At 46.3% G+C, this 17,850-nt stretch overlaps 1 protein-coding gene across 1 annotated transcript in view; it reads right to left on the bottom strand.

Moving 5' to 3' along the window:
* The window catches only part of GNAI2 (G protein subunit alpha i2), a 462,902-nt gene that overhangs the window by 202,969 nt on the left and 242,083 nt on the right, over positions 1-17,850 (bottom strand). Inside the window, exon 2 of the mRNA XM_085625085.1 lies at positions 11,283-11,325. Within this exon, the coding sequence (XP_085481211.1) occupies positions 11,283-11,325 (43 nt within the window). The remainder of the gene's footprint in view (positions 1-11,282; positions 11,326-17,850) is intronic.

Below are 17,850 nucleotides of genomic sequence, written 5' to 3'. Positions count from 1 at the left end.
GTAGAGCATGGGGTAGTACAGATGTGAAATGACAGCAGTACATAGGGAGAGAGCAATACAACGCATGCTGTCTCATGGAGCACAAGTCATTCAAGCAAAGGATGGTAAAGATGCTGTGCTCTAGTAGAGGGACAAATACAAGAAAATAAGCCATTGCATATGAAACAAACAATTTAAACTCACAAGATAGACATCAAATGATAACTAATGGGCTGCGCCAAAGTCAATTCTAAGTACTGATATTGTGCACAATAGGTGTTGGAAAACAAACAGCTAAAAGCTGCCTGTAGGTGAGGCCTAAAATGATAGATATTAACATTGGCAAAATGATTTTATAGGAGAACAAAAAAGTAAGAGAGAGGAAAATATTTGAAAGTCATGATTATCTTGCAAAAGAGGAACAGCTGCAAAGTAGGATCAGGCTTACGTCATCAATGGCTCATGGCGCTTTACCTAATTTTCCCTACAAAAAGATAAAATGCAAAGCAGTTGCATTGTGTTCTTCTGTTCCAATATCCTGCTCTGCCTACCTCGCCCCAAACTGTCAGGCACAGGAGCATTGGTAGTACCCTGTGACAACCCTTCACATCACTGCCAAGCTGTTTTGACATTGTGTCTTTAAATCCTAACTACCCGACCCAAAAACAAACAAGTGAAAATATATTGTATTGTAATTATATAGCGCTTACTGCCCCTGACGAGGCGTCAAAGCGCTTTTTCAGCACGTAGCACGCTACTCCGGAACCCACTAAGGATTAGTGTTGAGTTAGTATAGTGAAATATGAAAGTGATCTGAGAGGTGGATATGTTAGTCAGTCATTTGGATTGAGAAGGATAGTGGAGGGATAGAGGAGGGAAAAAGGTTTGCATTTATACAGCGCTTGCTACCCCTGATGAGGTGTTGAAGTGCGTTTTCGGCGAGTAGCACGCTACTTCGGTACACAAAGGATTAGTGGTAAATTAGTATAGTGAAATATGAAAGTGATTTGAGCGGTGGATATGTTTTGAGAAGGATAGTGGAGGGATAAAAGAGGAAAACAGGTTTGCATTTATATAGCGCTTATATGTTCATAAAAGAATGGGTAGGAGCATTGTACAATGTGAACAGTGTATCTGCTCCAGTGTTTGTTGTTCAGTGTGCTGTTTGTGTACAAGCCAAGAGGAGATGAAAACAAATGCTTCAAAGGATCCGAAGGGTGTGCACCTGTGTTTTGGCAGCACGGATGGTGGCCCCCGACACTCAGACAGTCCACAAACGACGGGGCGTGTCTGGACTCCACTGTCAACACGAGAATACCCATCTTCAGGGGTGACACGACCCAGACTGAATATACGCCCATTTGCTCTTCTGACCATTTATTTACATTGTCCCTGGAATGTTACTATCACTCACTCTCGGACTGACACCAGAGGTCAGAATCAGGTCACTGACAGCAGGCTCACAGAGGGTCAGAACTTACTGCATTTCAAGGCATTCAAGAAGACACTACCTCTGGCGAAGTCGTTCACAGCACCTGGGACGAGTTAAGAGGGGAAACCAGGTCGACCTTCAATAAATCTTTTCAAAACTGAAAGCACACCATTTTTTAGGCCCAAGACAGAAAAGCTCTGTGGAATCCCTGGACGGGAGTAACAGGCCTTCTGGCAGTCAGGACTTAGGTTAAATGCCAATACAGTGCTTGGGTCCCAGCACAGATACTGAAGAGGATGCTACGGTCACACTTGAGGAACAGTAGCAGGACTTCATGCAGGACTCAGTTATTAAAAAAAAAAAAAATAACAAGGATGGAGCTTTGCAAGTATTGGCTTAAGAAGATCATTAGACGGGCATCACTACTTACATCTTCGTGAACTCCTGCAAACTCCATACAGCTGGACTCTCCTCCCGTTGTGAGTATTTGTGGATGCGGGTAGCAGGGTATTCTTTGCGAAGGTGCACAGGAAAATGTTGCGTCTCCAAGAACAGTGGACGCGACTGAATCAACCCGCCTTTCATGGGGCTCTTGCCTTGTCCTGCTCCCCGACAGGGGGGATGCACACAACTTCATTCCCTGGCGCCATCTCCAAAATGTATGGAAAGAAGCCTGCAAAAACGCTTTGCTGTGTGACCTGACCTGCACAAACCTCCTGCAGGGGTTTCTTGGACACTGAGCTCTATGCACGTTTTCACTCACCTGGGACTAAACCTACATAAATTTGCCAACAACCAACACATCTGCAAGCTTCCTTGGAGGACTCTGTGAAGCCCCATCCGGTAAAAAAAAAAAAAAAAAAAAAAAAATAGATATCGGAGGGGTCTGGCCACAAGAACTTAAGAACGGCAGCCTTTGTCCAAGCTCGAGACCACATACGTTTTCCTTCTAGGCACTCTAGAAAATGGAACAAGTATCCAAGGGCTGAAACACGCGATGTCTGGTACCTTTGATGGTGCACTTGGCATCTGAAATACTGAGCCCTAAGAGGTGGTATCAACGGAGTTTCCCACTACCCTTCTGCCCAAAAGAAGCTAAGATGAGAGTTTAGGTTCACCGTGGGTGCGATTCACTTTGGTACAGGTGACATCTACCCTTTACCTTCACCCCAGCCGGCACTGTGTCCTGGTTGAGCTGGGAGAATGAGTGGCACATCCTGAGGCTTATCCAACAGTGTTGGGGTGGGCACCTGTTCTCTGTATATACGAGTGAGGACAAAGGATTCCGTATTCTACCATTAAAGATCAACTCCAACACCTACATGTAGTGCTTAATTTGAGCCAGTGGTTTCCCGTGCTCGGCACCAGCAGTTAATTGTCAACAACGGCACTTATGCCAATCTGCCACATGGTGGTACAAAAGGGAGTGGTGATGGACGGAGCATCAGAACCAATCAAACACTCACACCCAGTCAACAGATCTGGGTTTGATCCATCACCGTTCTTTAGCCCACTCTGCCACCCCAGTTCAGACATGGCCATATACAAATCAGTCTGACCCTGTGCCTCATGGGAACAGTCCAGCCCGAACTGCCAAGCCATGCCTTCCCTGGACCGGAAACAAGCTTCCTAGGACCGGTTTCTGGCATTTCAGCCATCTTCAGCCAGGCTTGCTTGAATCCAGTGGCAAAGTGAGCAAGGGACTCACGTCTGAGCATACCCTGCCAACTTATGGCGAACAAAGCGGTACAAAAGGGGGTGGTGATGGACGGAGCATCAGAACCAATCAAACACTCACACCCAGTCAACAGATCTGGGTTTGATCCATCACCGTTCTTTAGCCCACTCTGCCACCCCAGTTCAGACATGGCCATATGCAAATCAGTCTGACCCTGTGCCTCATGGGAACAGTCCAGCCCAAACTGCCAAGCCATGCCTTCCCTGGACCGGAAACAAGCTTCCTAGGACCGGTTTCTGGCATTACATCTGTCTTCAGCCAGGCTTGCTTGAATCCAGTGGCAAAGTGAGGCAGGGACTCACGTCTGAGCATACCCTGCCAACTTATGGCGAACAAAGCGGTACAAAAGGGGGTGGTGACAGTCAACAGATCTGGGTTTGATCCATCACCGTTCTTTAGCCCACTCTGCCACCCCAGTTCAGACATGGCCATATGCAAATCAGTCACATGGTGGCACTATTTGTATAATTTAGAGATTAGCACAACAACAGCTGTTTATTGATTCAATTTACATTAAAAATGACTAATACCAGCAGACCAAGCTGTTCTTACAGCTTTTAGGGACTGGAATTGTTACACTTTTAGGAATGGGATGGAAATTAGTTGTGCTGGTACTGTCACTGGCAGGGGAAATGTGTGGTGCAAGCTGCAATTGCCACCTGATCAGGGCTATGTCAACTTTTTCTTTTTAAACAAATTAAACACTGCCCCCATGGCACCTAACTTTATGATGAGCCTCCCTACATTGACATGTAGGCTCACATTTGTTACTGCTCCTGAAAGCTACTATTTGCAAGTTATGAGCCCAGGACTGACGCTGATTGTCGACAACCCCAACTTCCCTTCAGGGTATGACTCAACGTTTTTAGTCGATGGCGTGGAAAGGGATGTAGGCGAGTGGGCTCTCCATTTTTTTTACCCTACTTGGATCATCCCCTTCGACCGACTCAAGCAGGATAACTCTCTTCTTCCATCAGACGTGTTCCATTACTTACAGCTGAGACACTGGGTAAATACCCAGAGTTACAAAAAAGATTCCTCCCGCCTCAAGCTACTCCGTAAAGGATAGTGACAAGAATCTCATTGCTGAACTCTATGCCCTGCTCTCTGACGGTGGCTCCGCTACTAAATCAAAGGGTCAAATATGCTGGGATGAGGAATTGGGGCACTCCCTCTCCCCTAAAGAGTGGAATGATATTTTCTATAGGGTACATCACACTCCGCACAACATGGCCAGTACGGAGTTGGCCAATAAAGTAGCCGCCTACTGGCATCTTACACCTCCATGTATACGTAAATGGAATCTGGGGCGTGCTGGTGAGGCTGTGAGCAAACAGGCTCTCTCCATCACCTCCTGTGGCATTGTCCCAAATTAGTTACATTATGGAAGCAGGTCCTGAATGATATTGATCTGGAAATCAATACTGCTATACCCAGATTCCTACCCTATACTATCCTAGGACTATCCAACCTCCTGACCTTTCCGTTACGATTGAATCGGGGTAGGCAAATGGCTCTAGCATGAAGCGCAGCACGCCAAGTAATGCTCTCGCATAGGGGGACTGAGAAAATCCTGGAGCATGTCGCACGGTTGCACAAATTATGGTTCACCCTGGCGATGGAGTGTATGTCACTCACTGTAGAGGACAGAGCAGCCGCCTATCAAGACCTGTGGGCCCCCTTAATCCAAGTCTTTTCAGCAGAACTCAGGGAAGTGAACTCCCCGCAATATCTTTAGATATTAGGCCTGCCCTTCTGGAAAGATACTGAAGCTACCTAGACCCCCCTTTTGGCACGGACTACATGCACTTTGTCTCGTAGAACACACCCCAGTCATAGTGGTACAGTTGGTTGAATCTGGTGCGGAGGCGTGGGTGGGGAATGGTGTATTGATTACTCCTTCTTTTTCCCTTCTCTAATGTTAAAAATGGTCTGTTCATCGCTGCTGGCCTCCAGCTTGTAGGCATTTAGCTGTGTACCATCTTCCATAAGCTGATCACACTGCCGGCTGTTGGCTGTAGGCAAAAAGCTGTGTCACTGACATCGCAGGCATCAATAAATAGAAGTATTGCATAAATTCACAGAGCATAGATGATTTTAGCCACGTTTAGAACATGCATGACCACAATTGTATGGGGTACCCTATATCATTTGACAAACAAATGGACAGATATTACTGGGGTCTTGAGAGGGTCATTCTTTTCCCAAATCATCACATCCTAATTTCCTGGACCCTGGGTGGATTTGTTAAATAAATACCATAGGAAAGAACAGCTTTCTTTTCAGCAGGGTAGGGGTCATGGCTGGACTGGTCAACTAAGGAACCCCCCCCACCACCGGAGGCTGGAGTCCCAGAAGGCTGGTTTCTAACTCCAGAAATGGTGGTGCAAGTTATGAGACTCCGGCAGCAACTTAAAAGAGTTGCTCTGGTTCTAGAACGCATTAGCACGTCTGCACATGAGGGCCGAATTAATCATTTTTACCATGGCTGTTGTAAGTTCCCAGTCTGGGCCTGGTGAGGGTCTTGATCTCTACAGCATTTTACAACTCTACTAACACGTTGGTGAGGGGTATTTGCTATAACTACTCCAAGTATGAACTCGGGGTACATGGTACCCTTTAATGCCACACTGTTTGCCTGATGGGTCAGCCACCAGTCCGATTTCTTGTAGAAGAGACAGAAGGCCATCTTTCCTAATGGTAAGCTCTTCTGCAATGGACTGCACCATTTCTGTGCGAGCCATGTGTAAGTTTCAAGAGAGACTTAGTAGATTCCAGCTGACATTACACAAGGTATTTAGGTTTCCCATTCTTTTTATTCAACACTCAATATGAAGTCATCCTACTTTCTACCAGGCATTTGTCTACAACTGCCCTGGTTAGGACATGGAAAGCAAACACAAGACAATGATGGACGGAGCAGTGACACCTTTCAACACTCACCCCCAGTCACAGATCTGGATTGAATCCATCATCGTTCTTGAGCTCACATTGCCACCCCAGTTCAGACACAGCTATATGCAAATCTGTCTTGACCCTGTGCCTCGTGGAAACAGCCCAGCCTGAACTGCCAAACCAGGTCTTCCTCGACAGGAAACAAGTATCCTGGGACCCGTTTCATGGTAACACCCCTCATCAGCCAGGCTAGCTTGAATCCGGTGGCAAAGTGACCAAAGGACCCCAACAACTCCAAGGCCATGCACAGCGGTCTGGTCAAACCTGCCTCAACGTACTACTGTGACATCACAGGTGCTGGACTGCCTGGCTGAACTCGAGTAACCAGCACTGAGGGAGCCTAAGTTGACAGCACGTTTGCGCACATACAGACCTACATGGTCAAAAAAGAAAATGCCATTCTAGGTACTAATACCTAAATAATAATCTAAAGCTGCATATATCCCATAAATTACACGAGGACAGAGAAAGAAAAACTGCTCACCCAAAAAACATTCACCGAAGAGTCTCACATAGTTAAAGCATGGGGTTTTACGTGGGTCTTAGAAGGCCAGATATGAGCCTTGTTTCTAGGATACCCACATAAGGTATTTACATAAAATGAAACTCAATGGGCCCAATTTACTTAGTCTAGGATTAGCCTGAAAACCCAGTGAAGATCACACCAACCTGGGTTTACTTTGGAAGCGGAGTGTCCTAAAGAAAATCCAAATATTGCTAAAATATATCATGACAACAAAACGCTTAATTCAAAGTGCAATGCAGTCCACTCGGTTTTCGCAGTTAAGATTCTTGTAGAAAATGGAGTGTAAATTTCCACTGTGTTTTGTGCGTTTGTGGTGCCTCTGGGTTAGTGTGCTAGGAATATTTTCTGAAAACCTGTTTCAAAATAACATATCCAAGCGTAACAGTACATTCGTCAGAACAGGATAAACTGCTAGTGGCAACCAGGGTTAATTTGCAGATTTTTATATGGATTTGGTGTTTAAGAGTGCAACTCCTAGAGTTGGGAGGCCTGCTAAACCAAAGGGATTCGAATAACAGAAGCTTTTTTATCACAGGCCATGTAATAACGCGGATGTTGTTATGCATTAACCCCCTGAGCAAATTTACCACCAGCATGAATAGTCAACCATTGAGACGCGAACCATGTCGAGTTGTTTTTGTTTAACAGACAAAGTATATAAGTGGGGACCAATTACCTGCTAGGGCATGGTTGACATGCGCTTTACAACTGCTGCTAACTCAATAGTCGCTATTGTACATCTTCTGTCCCGCGTAAAATGCAGAGCATAGGTGAGGCATCAATATTTGGCATAAAACCTGAGAATGAGCAGAGAATAGCCTTCCTCCTGGGCTGCCTGCCGAGAATTTGATGCAAAGATGAGTAGTAGTGCAACAAAGGCAACCAACAAGCCCCCCCTTTTCTCTAGAGACTGTACTGCATTTGGGAAAGGAACTAGCAACACTCCAGGGTAGACACTTTTTGGGACATTATTGCAAAAATATTTTTTTCTATTTTTTTTTTTTATAAACAGGACCTGTAAGAGGTTTAGTATTTGCTTCCTCAATCGAGAGCAGAGGGAGAGAGATCTCAAAGCAGCAGCTGCAATGTAGCTGTGAGACAGAGGCTTAGAACTTGGCATCCAGGGAATTATTTCTATTGACTGATTCAATTTTAATCAATTAACTAAACATAAACCAGCGAGGAGTCGAGGCAGCCATTTCAAAGCTGCAGTATCATGGATTGTGAGAGAGAGGCTCTAGACTGAGGCTTCCTGGTAATTACTTTCATTACGTTGTGATGAACAAAGAGTAAAACAATGAGGAGGGCATACTCGCATGACGGCAATAACAAATCTTATTCGCCCATGAACAGCAAACTCTTCAAGAATTTAAAACAAACTACAAAGCGTGGAGTACAGTTTATTGGCCATTAACACAAATACTTTCATGTTGACATCTTTAATATCTCAGAGCAATGAGTTCCAGTTCACCGGACAACAATGTTTCAGTTACACACTGTGGTTATTCATTTCTTGCAAATTCCTAGTTTCTTAAGAATAATTAACAAAGCGCTTGAACTCAATAGGCTCCAAGTTCCCACAGGAGGAGATTTTGAGTCTTTTTTTTTCCTTGGCAGCCATGATAAGGTTGAGAGGTTTAATTTGCAAGCGTGATGCAACTCCAAAGCTTGATGCAATGTCCTTCTCTACGACCCTAGGTGGCCTTTGGGGGCTCCCAGCTTCCTTATTTGCATTTCGTCGCCTAGCCTGCCCCAATCATAATTCTGGCGTACCAACTGATGATATCTTGTTCCGCATCCAATAACATGGCTTATACTTTGGATCAGAAGGGTGCAATGTAAGCTTGAAGGCATCAGAAAGTTAAATTCAGTAATAACCTTTCCCCTTCCCAATCAATGCCCATCTCCATCTCACATGGAACCAAGCATTGGCAAAGGTAAGAGGTCCCGGCTTTTAAACCTGTTGGCTGAGGCAATACTATTTGGTGGGTCAACACAAGAGCCCAGGAGGGGAGGGATGGGGTTTGCAGGAGGACAAGGGAGGGGGCAAATAGAGCGTGTGGTGGCAGACTGGGTGATTTGCAGGTTGAGGAAGCACATGAGGAAGAAAGCAACAGTGAGCATGCGGGAGCAAGTGGTTTGCAGGGGAGAGTGAAGTGTGAGAGAGTACCAAAGCATGAGGGTGTAGAGTGCACTCATGATGTCAGTAAGGACTTAAACTCCTTGGTCTTGAGAGCAATGGGTGGGGCAAATAGTGTCAGATAAAAACGTAGATGGCTTGTCAGTGGAGATTTAATGTGCATCAGAAGGTCCTGCACTTTATATCTGGTGGGAAAAAAGGACGATCACCTTGAAACAGGACAAGGTAACAGGGGGGCTTAGTTACCATGCGAAAGCTGTGTTCGTGTAGGTCTCCTGGCTTATGCGTCAAAGAAAGATGCAAGGTTGTTGGAAAAGGGCAAGGAGGCTGGGCAACGTTTGCTATGCATTTAAGAACAAAGAATCATTTTAGGTAATTTTAAGGAGATTCAGGAGCTGGAGTGATGCACGTCATGATTGTCTGCTTTAGCTATTACAACTGCTCTCATACACCAATCCACACTTTTTACATAAAGAGATCTTTCTCCTTGTATGTTGTCCGGCAATGACGTTCTATGGGTAAGCTTGACCCATACCTGTAAAGCAGAACCCATTCAGGAATCCAACATTTGCTGTTACAAGAAAAAAAACACTATTTTCTCCCCATCTTTTCGCGGAAACAAACACACCAATGCGAAATATAAAAATAGTGCTTAGTTAGTCGTCTGGATACAGACAATATGGTTTAAAGTCACTCGTGCCAAACCCCTGTGCCACTTTTTGGGAAGAATCCTACAGAGAAGTGTTGGTTACTCTTTAGTATCAGGGCTTGCTGTTACTTGTTAAGTTCTTTGGAAAGAAGGTATTCAAGTGATGGAATCTATTTCTGTTGAGGTCGCACTGACCTTGCAAAGAGCTGAAGCATCTTTTGAGCATGTCTTAAACAAGAACTGCATGAAGATAGCATCACACGAATACACCAGATGCATCCCACCCCCCATGAAACATATTCACTCTCAATTCCTACAACTCCTGATAGTAAGGTGTCCTCAGAGGTGCCACAAAGTCAAGTTATTGTTTTAAAGCCTTATGTGCTACAAAAGATCAAGCTGTTGACGGTTCTTGGCCTTAATGAGGATTCCTTCTGATACACTGGTCCCATGACAATAGTTTGACGTCATCATATCTGATTTTTTTTTTGGGCCAATCCTCTACACTTTGTGAGGCATGTCCCAAAAACATAACTTCAGAGAAGTAATGGTGGTAAGGAGGGTGAGAAGACATGGCAGCTGACTAATCTGGGCACGCCACAGGAAGACTGGTCAACAAGCTTTAACGAAGAAGAGTGACAACCAATGTAAAACCACAACTGATTCACTAGTCAGAAAGCAGAGCTTGGAAAGGAAATGATGCTCACAAGCCAGAGATGCAGGATGGGAGCGAGATTTCTTACCACCCGTCTACAGATGCAGTGTTTTCAATGGGCACCACCTACTGGGTCTCTGAAATCATGCCACTTACCTGAGGTAGATGTGTTAATTGGTTTGCTTGTGGCAGCCCCAGATAAACACCAGTACAAAACAGAATGCAAGCACCACTTGCTCTTCCAAATGCAGGGAACCAAAGACCACTACATGCAACATCCAAGCACAAAGCAGCTAAGACTGTCGGGTTACATCCAACAAAGAACCCTCATATGTATTTCAACAGTGGTGGCCGGCACAAACAAAAAGTGGTGAGGCGGGTGGAGAGAGAGCGTGGAAGTGGGAAGGGCAGGGGGGGTGTTTAATAATAATTAACAAAAAGGATGACTTGCCTGAAGCTGCCAGCCACCTCCTGCGTCGCACCTCGGTGTTCTTCCTGGCCCCAGCAGACACTGGGACAACGTCACAGACTCCCTGTGCAATCCCCGCACTGTTCTATGAGAGCAGCGCGGGGATTGGCCTCAGCGGGCTGGGTTATCACTCCGCTCAGGACAGGGAGTCTGTGCTGTTTCTCCAACCCAGCTGTTCAATACAGCTGGGTTGGGGAAACTAAGTGCGCATGCGTGTTTGGTCGGCCTAAGACAGCGGGCCAAACAAACATGCGCACTTAGAAGTGCACAAACCAGACCTCCCCCCCCACCCACCCCCCCTCCCATGGACCTGGCCTCGCCCTTCCCTAAAAAACACCTGCTCACTCAGCAGGTGAAAAATGAAATCATGATAAAAGATAGTTTTATTTTTCACCTGCTGGCTCTAAGCCAGTGGGGCGACGCTCCTGCGCCATTGCGGAGGAGCCGTCCCTGTATTTCAAAGCTCAAAAGACACACAGCGTGATATTGTGTAGCCTCATCCCTTCAATGAGAATGTTTATTTACACGTGAAATCGACACTAGATCACTGTGTGTAATATCAGGGTGTGAAATGGGCACATGTGAAGGAGCGGTACAGAATGTTTAAACCATTGATCGTTATTACTATCTAACACCCAGATGAGAGTGTATAAAACTGGTCACAAGATCTTATTTCCAGAAAACCAACAATATTTACACATAAGAGACAGCAGTAGAGAAGGAAAAGGATCATGCTTACTTCATCTGTTTCACAATTGTGCTTTTCCCAGATTCCCCAGCACCTGCAAGTAGAAGAGATACAACATGAGTAAAGAACAGGCTCTTCAAATCATCTTCATGAGTAACTACAACAAACTTTGCCCAGTAGCTTACATGTGGCACTTGCGCTCTCTGTTTGCAGTCGCACTGCTTTGTATTTGGGTGCAACTGCTCCTTGAGAATTCGAGGACAATGTCCACTTCATTTGTGTGCTGCTGTGAGAATGAAATGAACTGAGTTCTTGTGAGTGCAGATATGCAGTGAGAAGGTTCCCTGTTTGCCCCTGCACTGGGGAATGATACACTCGGGGTCTGAGTGTGTTCATCACTGCTCTGTGAGCATGAGGTACTCAGCTACATTTGTCATGATGCTCTGCGAGAAAGAGACACGCAGGTTTTCTGTGTGCAGCTGCTCTAGGAGACTGTAAGGCTCAGGGTCCCTGTGTGCAGAAGCTTTCGGAGAATCAGTTGGTCAAGGTTCAGTGTGCAGCTGCCTTGGGTAATGAGACCCTCGGGTTTCCTGTGAGCAGCTGCTCTGTGAGAATGAGACGCTCGGGTTTCCTGTGAGCAGCTGCTCTGTGGGAATGAGATGCTCAGGTTTCCTGTGAGCAGCTGCTCTGTGGGAATGAGACGCTCGGGATTCCTGTGAGCAGCTGCTCTGTGAGAATGAGACGCTCGGGTTTCCTGTGAGCAGCTGCTCTGTGAGAATGAGATGCTCAGATTTTCTGTGTGCATCTGCTCTGTGGGAATGAGATGCTCAGATTTCCTGTGTGCATATGCTCTGTGGGAATGAAATGCTCAGGTTTAACATGCACAGCTGGTTTGTGAGAATGTAGTGCTCATGGTCCCGGTGTGCAGCTGCTCAGTGAGAACGAGATAATCAGGGTCCCTGTGGGCAGATGCATTTGGAGAATGAGATGCTCGGGTTCCCTGTGTGCAGCTGCTCTGTGAGAAATAGATGCTCTAGTTCCCAGTGTGCACCTGCTCTGTGGGAATGAAATGCTCAGGTTTAACATGCACAGCTGGTTTGTGAGAATGTAGTGCTCATGGTCCCGGTGTGCAGCTGCTCAGTGAGAACGAGATAATCAGGGTCCCTGTGGGCAGATGCATTTGGAGAATGAGATGCTCGGGTTCCCTGTGGGCAGATGCATTTGGAGAATGAGATGCTCGGGTTCCCTGTGTGCAGCTGCTCTGTGAGAAATAGATGCTCTGGTTCCCAGTGTGCAGCTGCTCTGTGGGAATGAGATGCTCGGGTTCCCAGTGTGCAGCTGCTCTGTGGGAATGAGATGCTCAGGTTCCCTGTGTGCAGCTGCTCAGTGGTAATGGGATGCTCAGGTTCTGTGTGCAGATGGTCTGTGGGAATGAGATGCTCAGGTTTCCTGTGTGCAGCTGCTCTGTGAGAATGAGATGCTCAGGTTCCCTGTGTGCAGCTGCTCTGTGGGAATAAGATGCTCAGGTTCCCTGTGTGCAGCTGCTCTGTGAGAAATAGATGCTCTGGTTCCCAGTGTGCAGCTGCTCTGTGGGAATGAGATGCTCGGGTTCCCAGTGTGCAGCTGCTCTGTGGGAATGAGATGCTCAGGTTCCCTGTGTGCAGCTGCTCAGTGGTAATGGGATGCTCAGGTTCTGTGTGCAGCTGCTCTGTGGTAATGGGATGCTCAGGTTCTGTGTGCAGCTGCTCTATGAGAATAAGATGCTCAGGTTCCCTGTGTGTTGCTGCTCTACAAGAATGCGACGCTCGGGTTTCCTGTGTGCAGATGCTATACGAGAATGAGATGCTAGGGTTCTGTGTGCAGCTGCTCTATGAGAATAAGATGCTCACGTTCCCTGTGTGCTGCTGCATCTACAAGAATGCGACGCTCTGGTTTCCTGTGTGCAGATGCTCTACGAGAATGAGATGCTCAGGTTCTCTGCGTGCAGCTGCTCTATGAGAAAGAGGTGCTCAGGTTCCCTGTGTGCAGCTGCTCTGTGGGAATGAGATGCTCAGGTTTCCTGTGTGCAACTGCTCTGTGAGAATGAGACGCTCGGGTTTCCTGTGTGAAGATGCTCTATGACAATGAGGTGCTCAGATTCCCTGTGTGCAGCTGCTCTATGAGAAAGAGGTGCTCAGGTTCCCTGTGTGCAGATGGTCTGTGGGAATGAGATGCTCAGGTTTCCTGTGTGCAGCTGCTCTGTGAGAATGAGATGCTCAGGTTCCCTGTGTGCAGCTGCTCTGTGGGAATGAGATGCTCAGGTTCCCTGTGTGCAGCTGCTCTATGACAATGAGGTGCTCAGATTCCCTGTGTGCAGCTGCTCTATGAGGAAGAGGTGCTCAGGTTCCCTGTGTGCAGATGGTCTGTGGGAATGAGATGCTCAGGTTCCCTGTGTGCAGCTGCTCTGTGGGAATGAGATGCTCAGGTTCCCTGTGTGCAGCTGCTCTGTGGGAATAAGATGCTCAGGTTCTCTGTGTGCAGCTGCTCTATGAGAAAGAGGTGCTCAGGTTCCCTGTTTGCAGCTGCTCTGTGGGAATGAGATGCTCAGGTTTTCTGGGTGCAGATGCTCCCCAACATGAGATGCTTGAGTCCTGTGACTGTTCGTCGTTGGCAAGAATGAGAAACTTTAGTACTCCGAGTGCACCTATTCGGCAAGAATGAGACTCCCGGTGAGCAGCTGCTTTGGTAAAGTGCAACTCCCTGCATCTTCGTGGGCACAGCTTTCTGCAAGAAGGAGATGCTCAACTTCTATGTGTGTATAACTCTGAGAATGAGACACTGGGTTCTCTGTGTGCAGCTGCTGGGTGACAATACAACTCCCTGATTGCCTGTGTATGTTACTGCAGTGTGAGAATGAAATGCCCGGCCTCCCCCATGTACAGGTGACCTGCAGGAATAATATTCTTGGGGTCTAGAACGTGCAGGTACTCCAAGGAAATGGCCACCTCATGTAAGAGAAGGACTTCAATTTCCATGCTATAGTACTAGGTTACCTGCTCCATCCAGGAAAATCCAACTTCTAAATACCATATGGTGCCATGTGCCCATCGTGCAAAGTAAGGCAACCCAGAAAAATATGAAAAGAGCATTATAAATCACTGCCCTGAGTTGGACATCAATTTGTGATTTGCCCCCACAAAAGGACAATCTAAGACAAAAGACAACTCACAATTTTGGCACTGCAAATATATGCTGCACCACGACCAACATCCCACGAAAACAACCACATTTATCCTAACTTAATAATTATCCCATCCTCTCATGTCATTCACTTGGAATGAATCTGTTTCCTGGAAGTGGGTAGGGAAATGGGAAGTGACAGGATGAGATGAGGTAAAGGGATTTAATTCACTGAGCACATGAATTGGATAGGGCTCTAATGCTGGGTCCTCTTGTCTAATTGTCATACAAAATAAGAATTCCAGTTCATCACCATCAGCAAACATACTTTTTTTTTACAGGAGAAGGAAGGTACCTGAAAGGAAGGTGATCAGAAGTAATCATTGAGGAGCATAAGATCTTCATAGTACTAAGGGATGGTACTACGGTTAGACTATTAATCGGTTATGTGTTTTCCTAGTTCTGGGGAGCCTGTGTATCGCAAGGTATCCCCCAACAGTGACATGTGTCAAGGATATAGGTACCAAGGTGGGAGAAAAGGGGAAGAAACAACAGATATGTATGCACAGTCTACGTTTCGGATACTCCAAGCCATCAAGCACTTCAAGACCCATCAGTCAACGGATGATACATAGCTCTACCACAAGGTACTCTGGTAGTTACACAGACCACCTGAATTCGAGCTTGAAGGTCAACTACTTGAAGTTGAATCCCCTGAAAAAGAAGAAGTTCACGCTGATTTCCAAAAGCAGAGCATAAACTTGTGGAAATAAACTCTGATGTCAGCGCTGGCCTAATTTTTAAGGCGCAGGCAGTATGGCGTCAGCTCTACCTGCTCCTCAGGGTAAACCTGTACCTCCCCAAATATTAAATTAGAAAGCCTGCTAATGCATTGATCTTAACCTGCACTGTGGCACCATTTGAGTGTCCTCCAAACTGCAGGACTTATCAAATGACGGAGTATGACTTGATCACCTCAAAGCTTAGGGAATCGCTTATGGGCCCACTGTCCATCGGCATCGCTTCAGGATTTGCTGCATCACCCTGAAAGCACAAAGCTCTACCATGCCCCACTGTATGACCAACTAGTGCAAGTGACAAATGCAACATACGCAGAAATGCTACAGCCAGGCGCAAAAATAAGAAGTGGAAGAAGAAGACCAGACGGCAAGCCTTCTGCTAAGAAATGCCTACCTTGCACCTGTGTCCCCCCACATAGTACCACGCTGCGTTGCATTACAACACGTTCATGCGAAGTGTAGAATTAGGTATATACAGATAGAAAGATGCAATGTAGAGCAAGGGAAAATGGCTTGGAGGTGGGGAAAATGAATGTTTGGGGACATAGTTCAATGGGGAAATTCAGGCTGTATACTAATGGGCTAGAGTACCAAACCCTCATTCATTTGTGACTACCCCAAGTGTCTCCAATTGTGACCCACCAATGCATACGGCAGTGTACCCTTGCACCATACTCCATGAGCTGAACGTGTGACAACACCACATGACGCATGCACAAGGCATTGCGACCACGTGCTGCACTCCATGACTTAACCATGCTTAAGATGGCAGCACCCTTTGCCACAATCTGACACAAAACAGCCTGTGAAGTCGCGTAGTCATCACCCTGACTGCGGACTTCTGCATGCATGGAGCAATGCAGCAACTCAGTTCACTCAATCACCAAAAATAAGGCAGCCGGTTCGATGGCTTAAAATGAAGGAACACCCTCCTTCACTCACGCGTTGTTGTGTATCAAGCCTACAAGTCACATTTCAGGGACCAGCAAAGTGCAGAAATGGAGTAGAAGCCAAGAATTGGAGCAGAGAAGGGAATAAAAACAGGTTTACAAGGCATGGCGAGTACCATCTGCAGAGTCACTGGGGTGCAAAGAGAGGAATTGAATGCATCTTACTTCTAAGGATTAACTTCCACCACCTGTGTGACCAAACTCTGCATGAGGTACTGTACCCCTGCCTACTGCTGAGATAACAAGTACCACTCGCTGCAGGATATAAGGCCGCATAAGACAATGCTACCCTAAAACTCACTCGATGAGTTAGAACTGAGATGGTGCAATAAGTTAGATAGAGTATATCGTCATGAGTTACTATATGCAAAGAGAGTAGGTGCCATCAAACGGTTTAACAAAATTTGGTCAAGTTGGCAGATGACACCGGGCTCAGAGTAACTAAGCTAGGAATTAAGAATTACTGTATATATTATTTTTAAAATCCAATAGCCTAGTCTTCACAGCATGGCCACTGAGATAGATTTAGACTATTATGAATTATCAATGACGTGATGTTTTACAGCAATCTATTAAGTTGTTTTAGGAGTAATTTGTATGAATTTGGTAATATGAATTATGTATTTAGAGATGAAATTGATGATGCTGTTAACTGTTTTTCCAATTAAAAAAAGTTAAAACCCAGTTAGTCAGTGCAATGCTGTGCGGCACCCAATTACTTACCTCTGCCCAAAGAGGTTTGGCACTGCTCCTTGCTTCGCGGCCTAACTAGGCATGCTGAAGTAAGGCTTTGCACTGCATACAAGGATATGCCCCAGCAGGAGGCAGAGCAGCTATGAACTTTAAGTAATATTTAGGATTCCAGGCCACAGTAAGCACCACTGCTAAACACAATGATAACAACTAGGATTCGCCTTGCTTCACTGACGTACAATGACAGAAAATCAAAACATGCAATGTACAACAGAAGGCGTTGAGTTTGTACTGCCATTACTTTACGCCTGCTCAGCTGTCATGCGTTGAAGCTGCAGGCAACTCACACCACAAGACCTACTTTCCCAGATCATTAACAAGTGCATGAGGGCAGATTGTATGCATACCACCATCACTGCACCCCGTTGACTTGCAATTCGACAAGAGGCGGACACTGATGTACTGTAAGACCTATCACTCGCTGCACCTGCTAGAAATGATCGCCTTGTGGTTATGTTTCTCGTGCTTCTGCTAGTATCCCTCCCCGTTTCTAATGCCAGTGATGTCATGATCCTATTACTCATGGGTGGTCACAAATAACGAGATTGCCATGCCAACCGTGTTGGGCTCACAGCTCCCTCCAATTGCTCGCAGCTTCTAATGAATGTTTTTTTGGCTGCTCGCCCTCTACTCTCCGCTGCCTTCTGTCCCTACATCGCAATCGCAGACGCGTTCTTTAATCCTCGCGGGGATCTCGCCGATGATTTGGCACCCACCAGAACGCAACAATGGCCTAAGCGGGCTTCTATTGTTACACTGTTGTGCTGGGAGCGTCCCTTGCCTCTTACCTGCTGCTCTGCACACCTAGGACTCCTTCGTACACAGAAGGTATTCAACACTAGACAGACCATCACACACCATGAACACAACTCGAAAGGTGCGTACAAGTGGACGCTCCTTTGCAGCTATAGCACCACATCTGCCAACAACCTTTGTTGTCAAGTTAGACTCAACACT

Source organism: Triturus cristatus, chromosome 9 (assembly GCF_964204655.1).
Source record: "Triturus cristatus chromosome 9, aTriCri1.1, whole genome shotgun sequence".
Lineage (NCBI taxonomy): Eukaryota > Metazoa > Chordata > Amphibia > Caudata > Salamandridae > Triturus > Triturus cristatus.
Note: the sequence above shows the minus strand (reverse complement) of the source record. Positions and strands in the feature narration are given on the sequence as shown.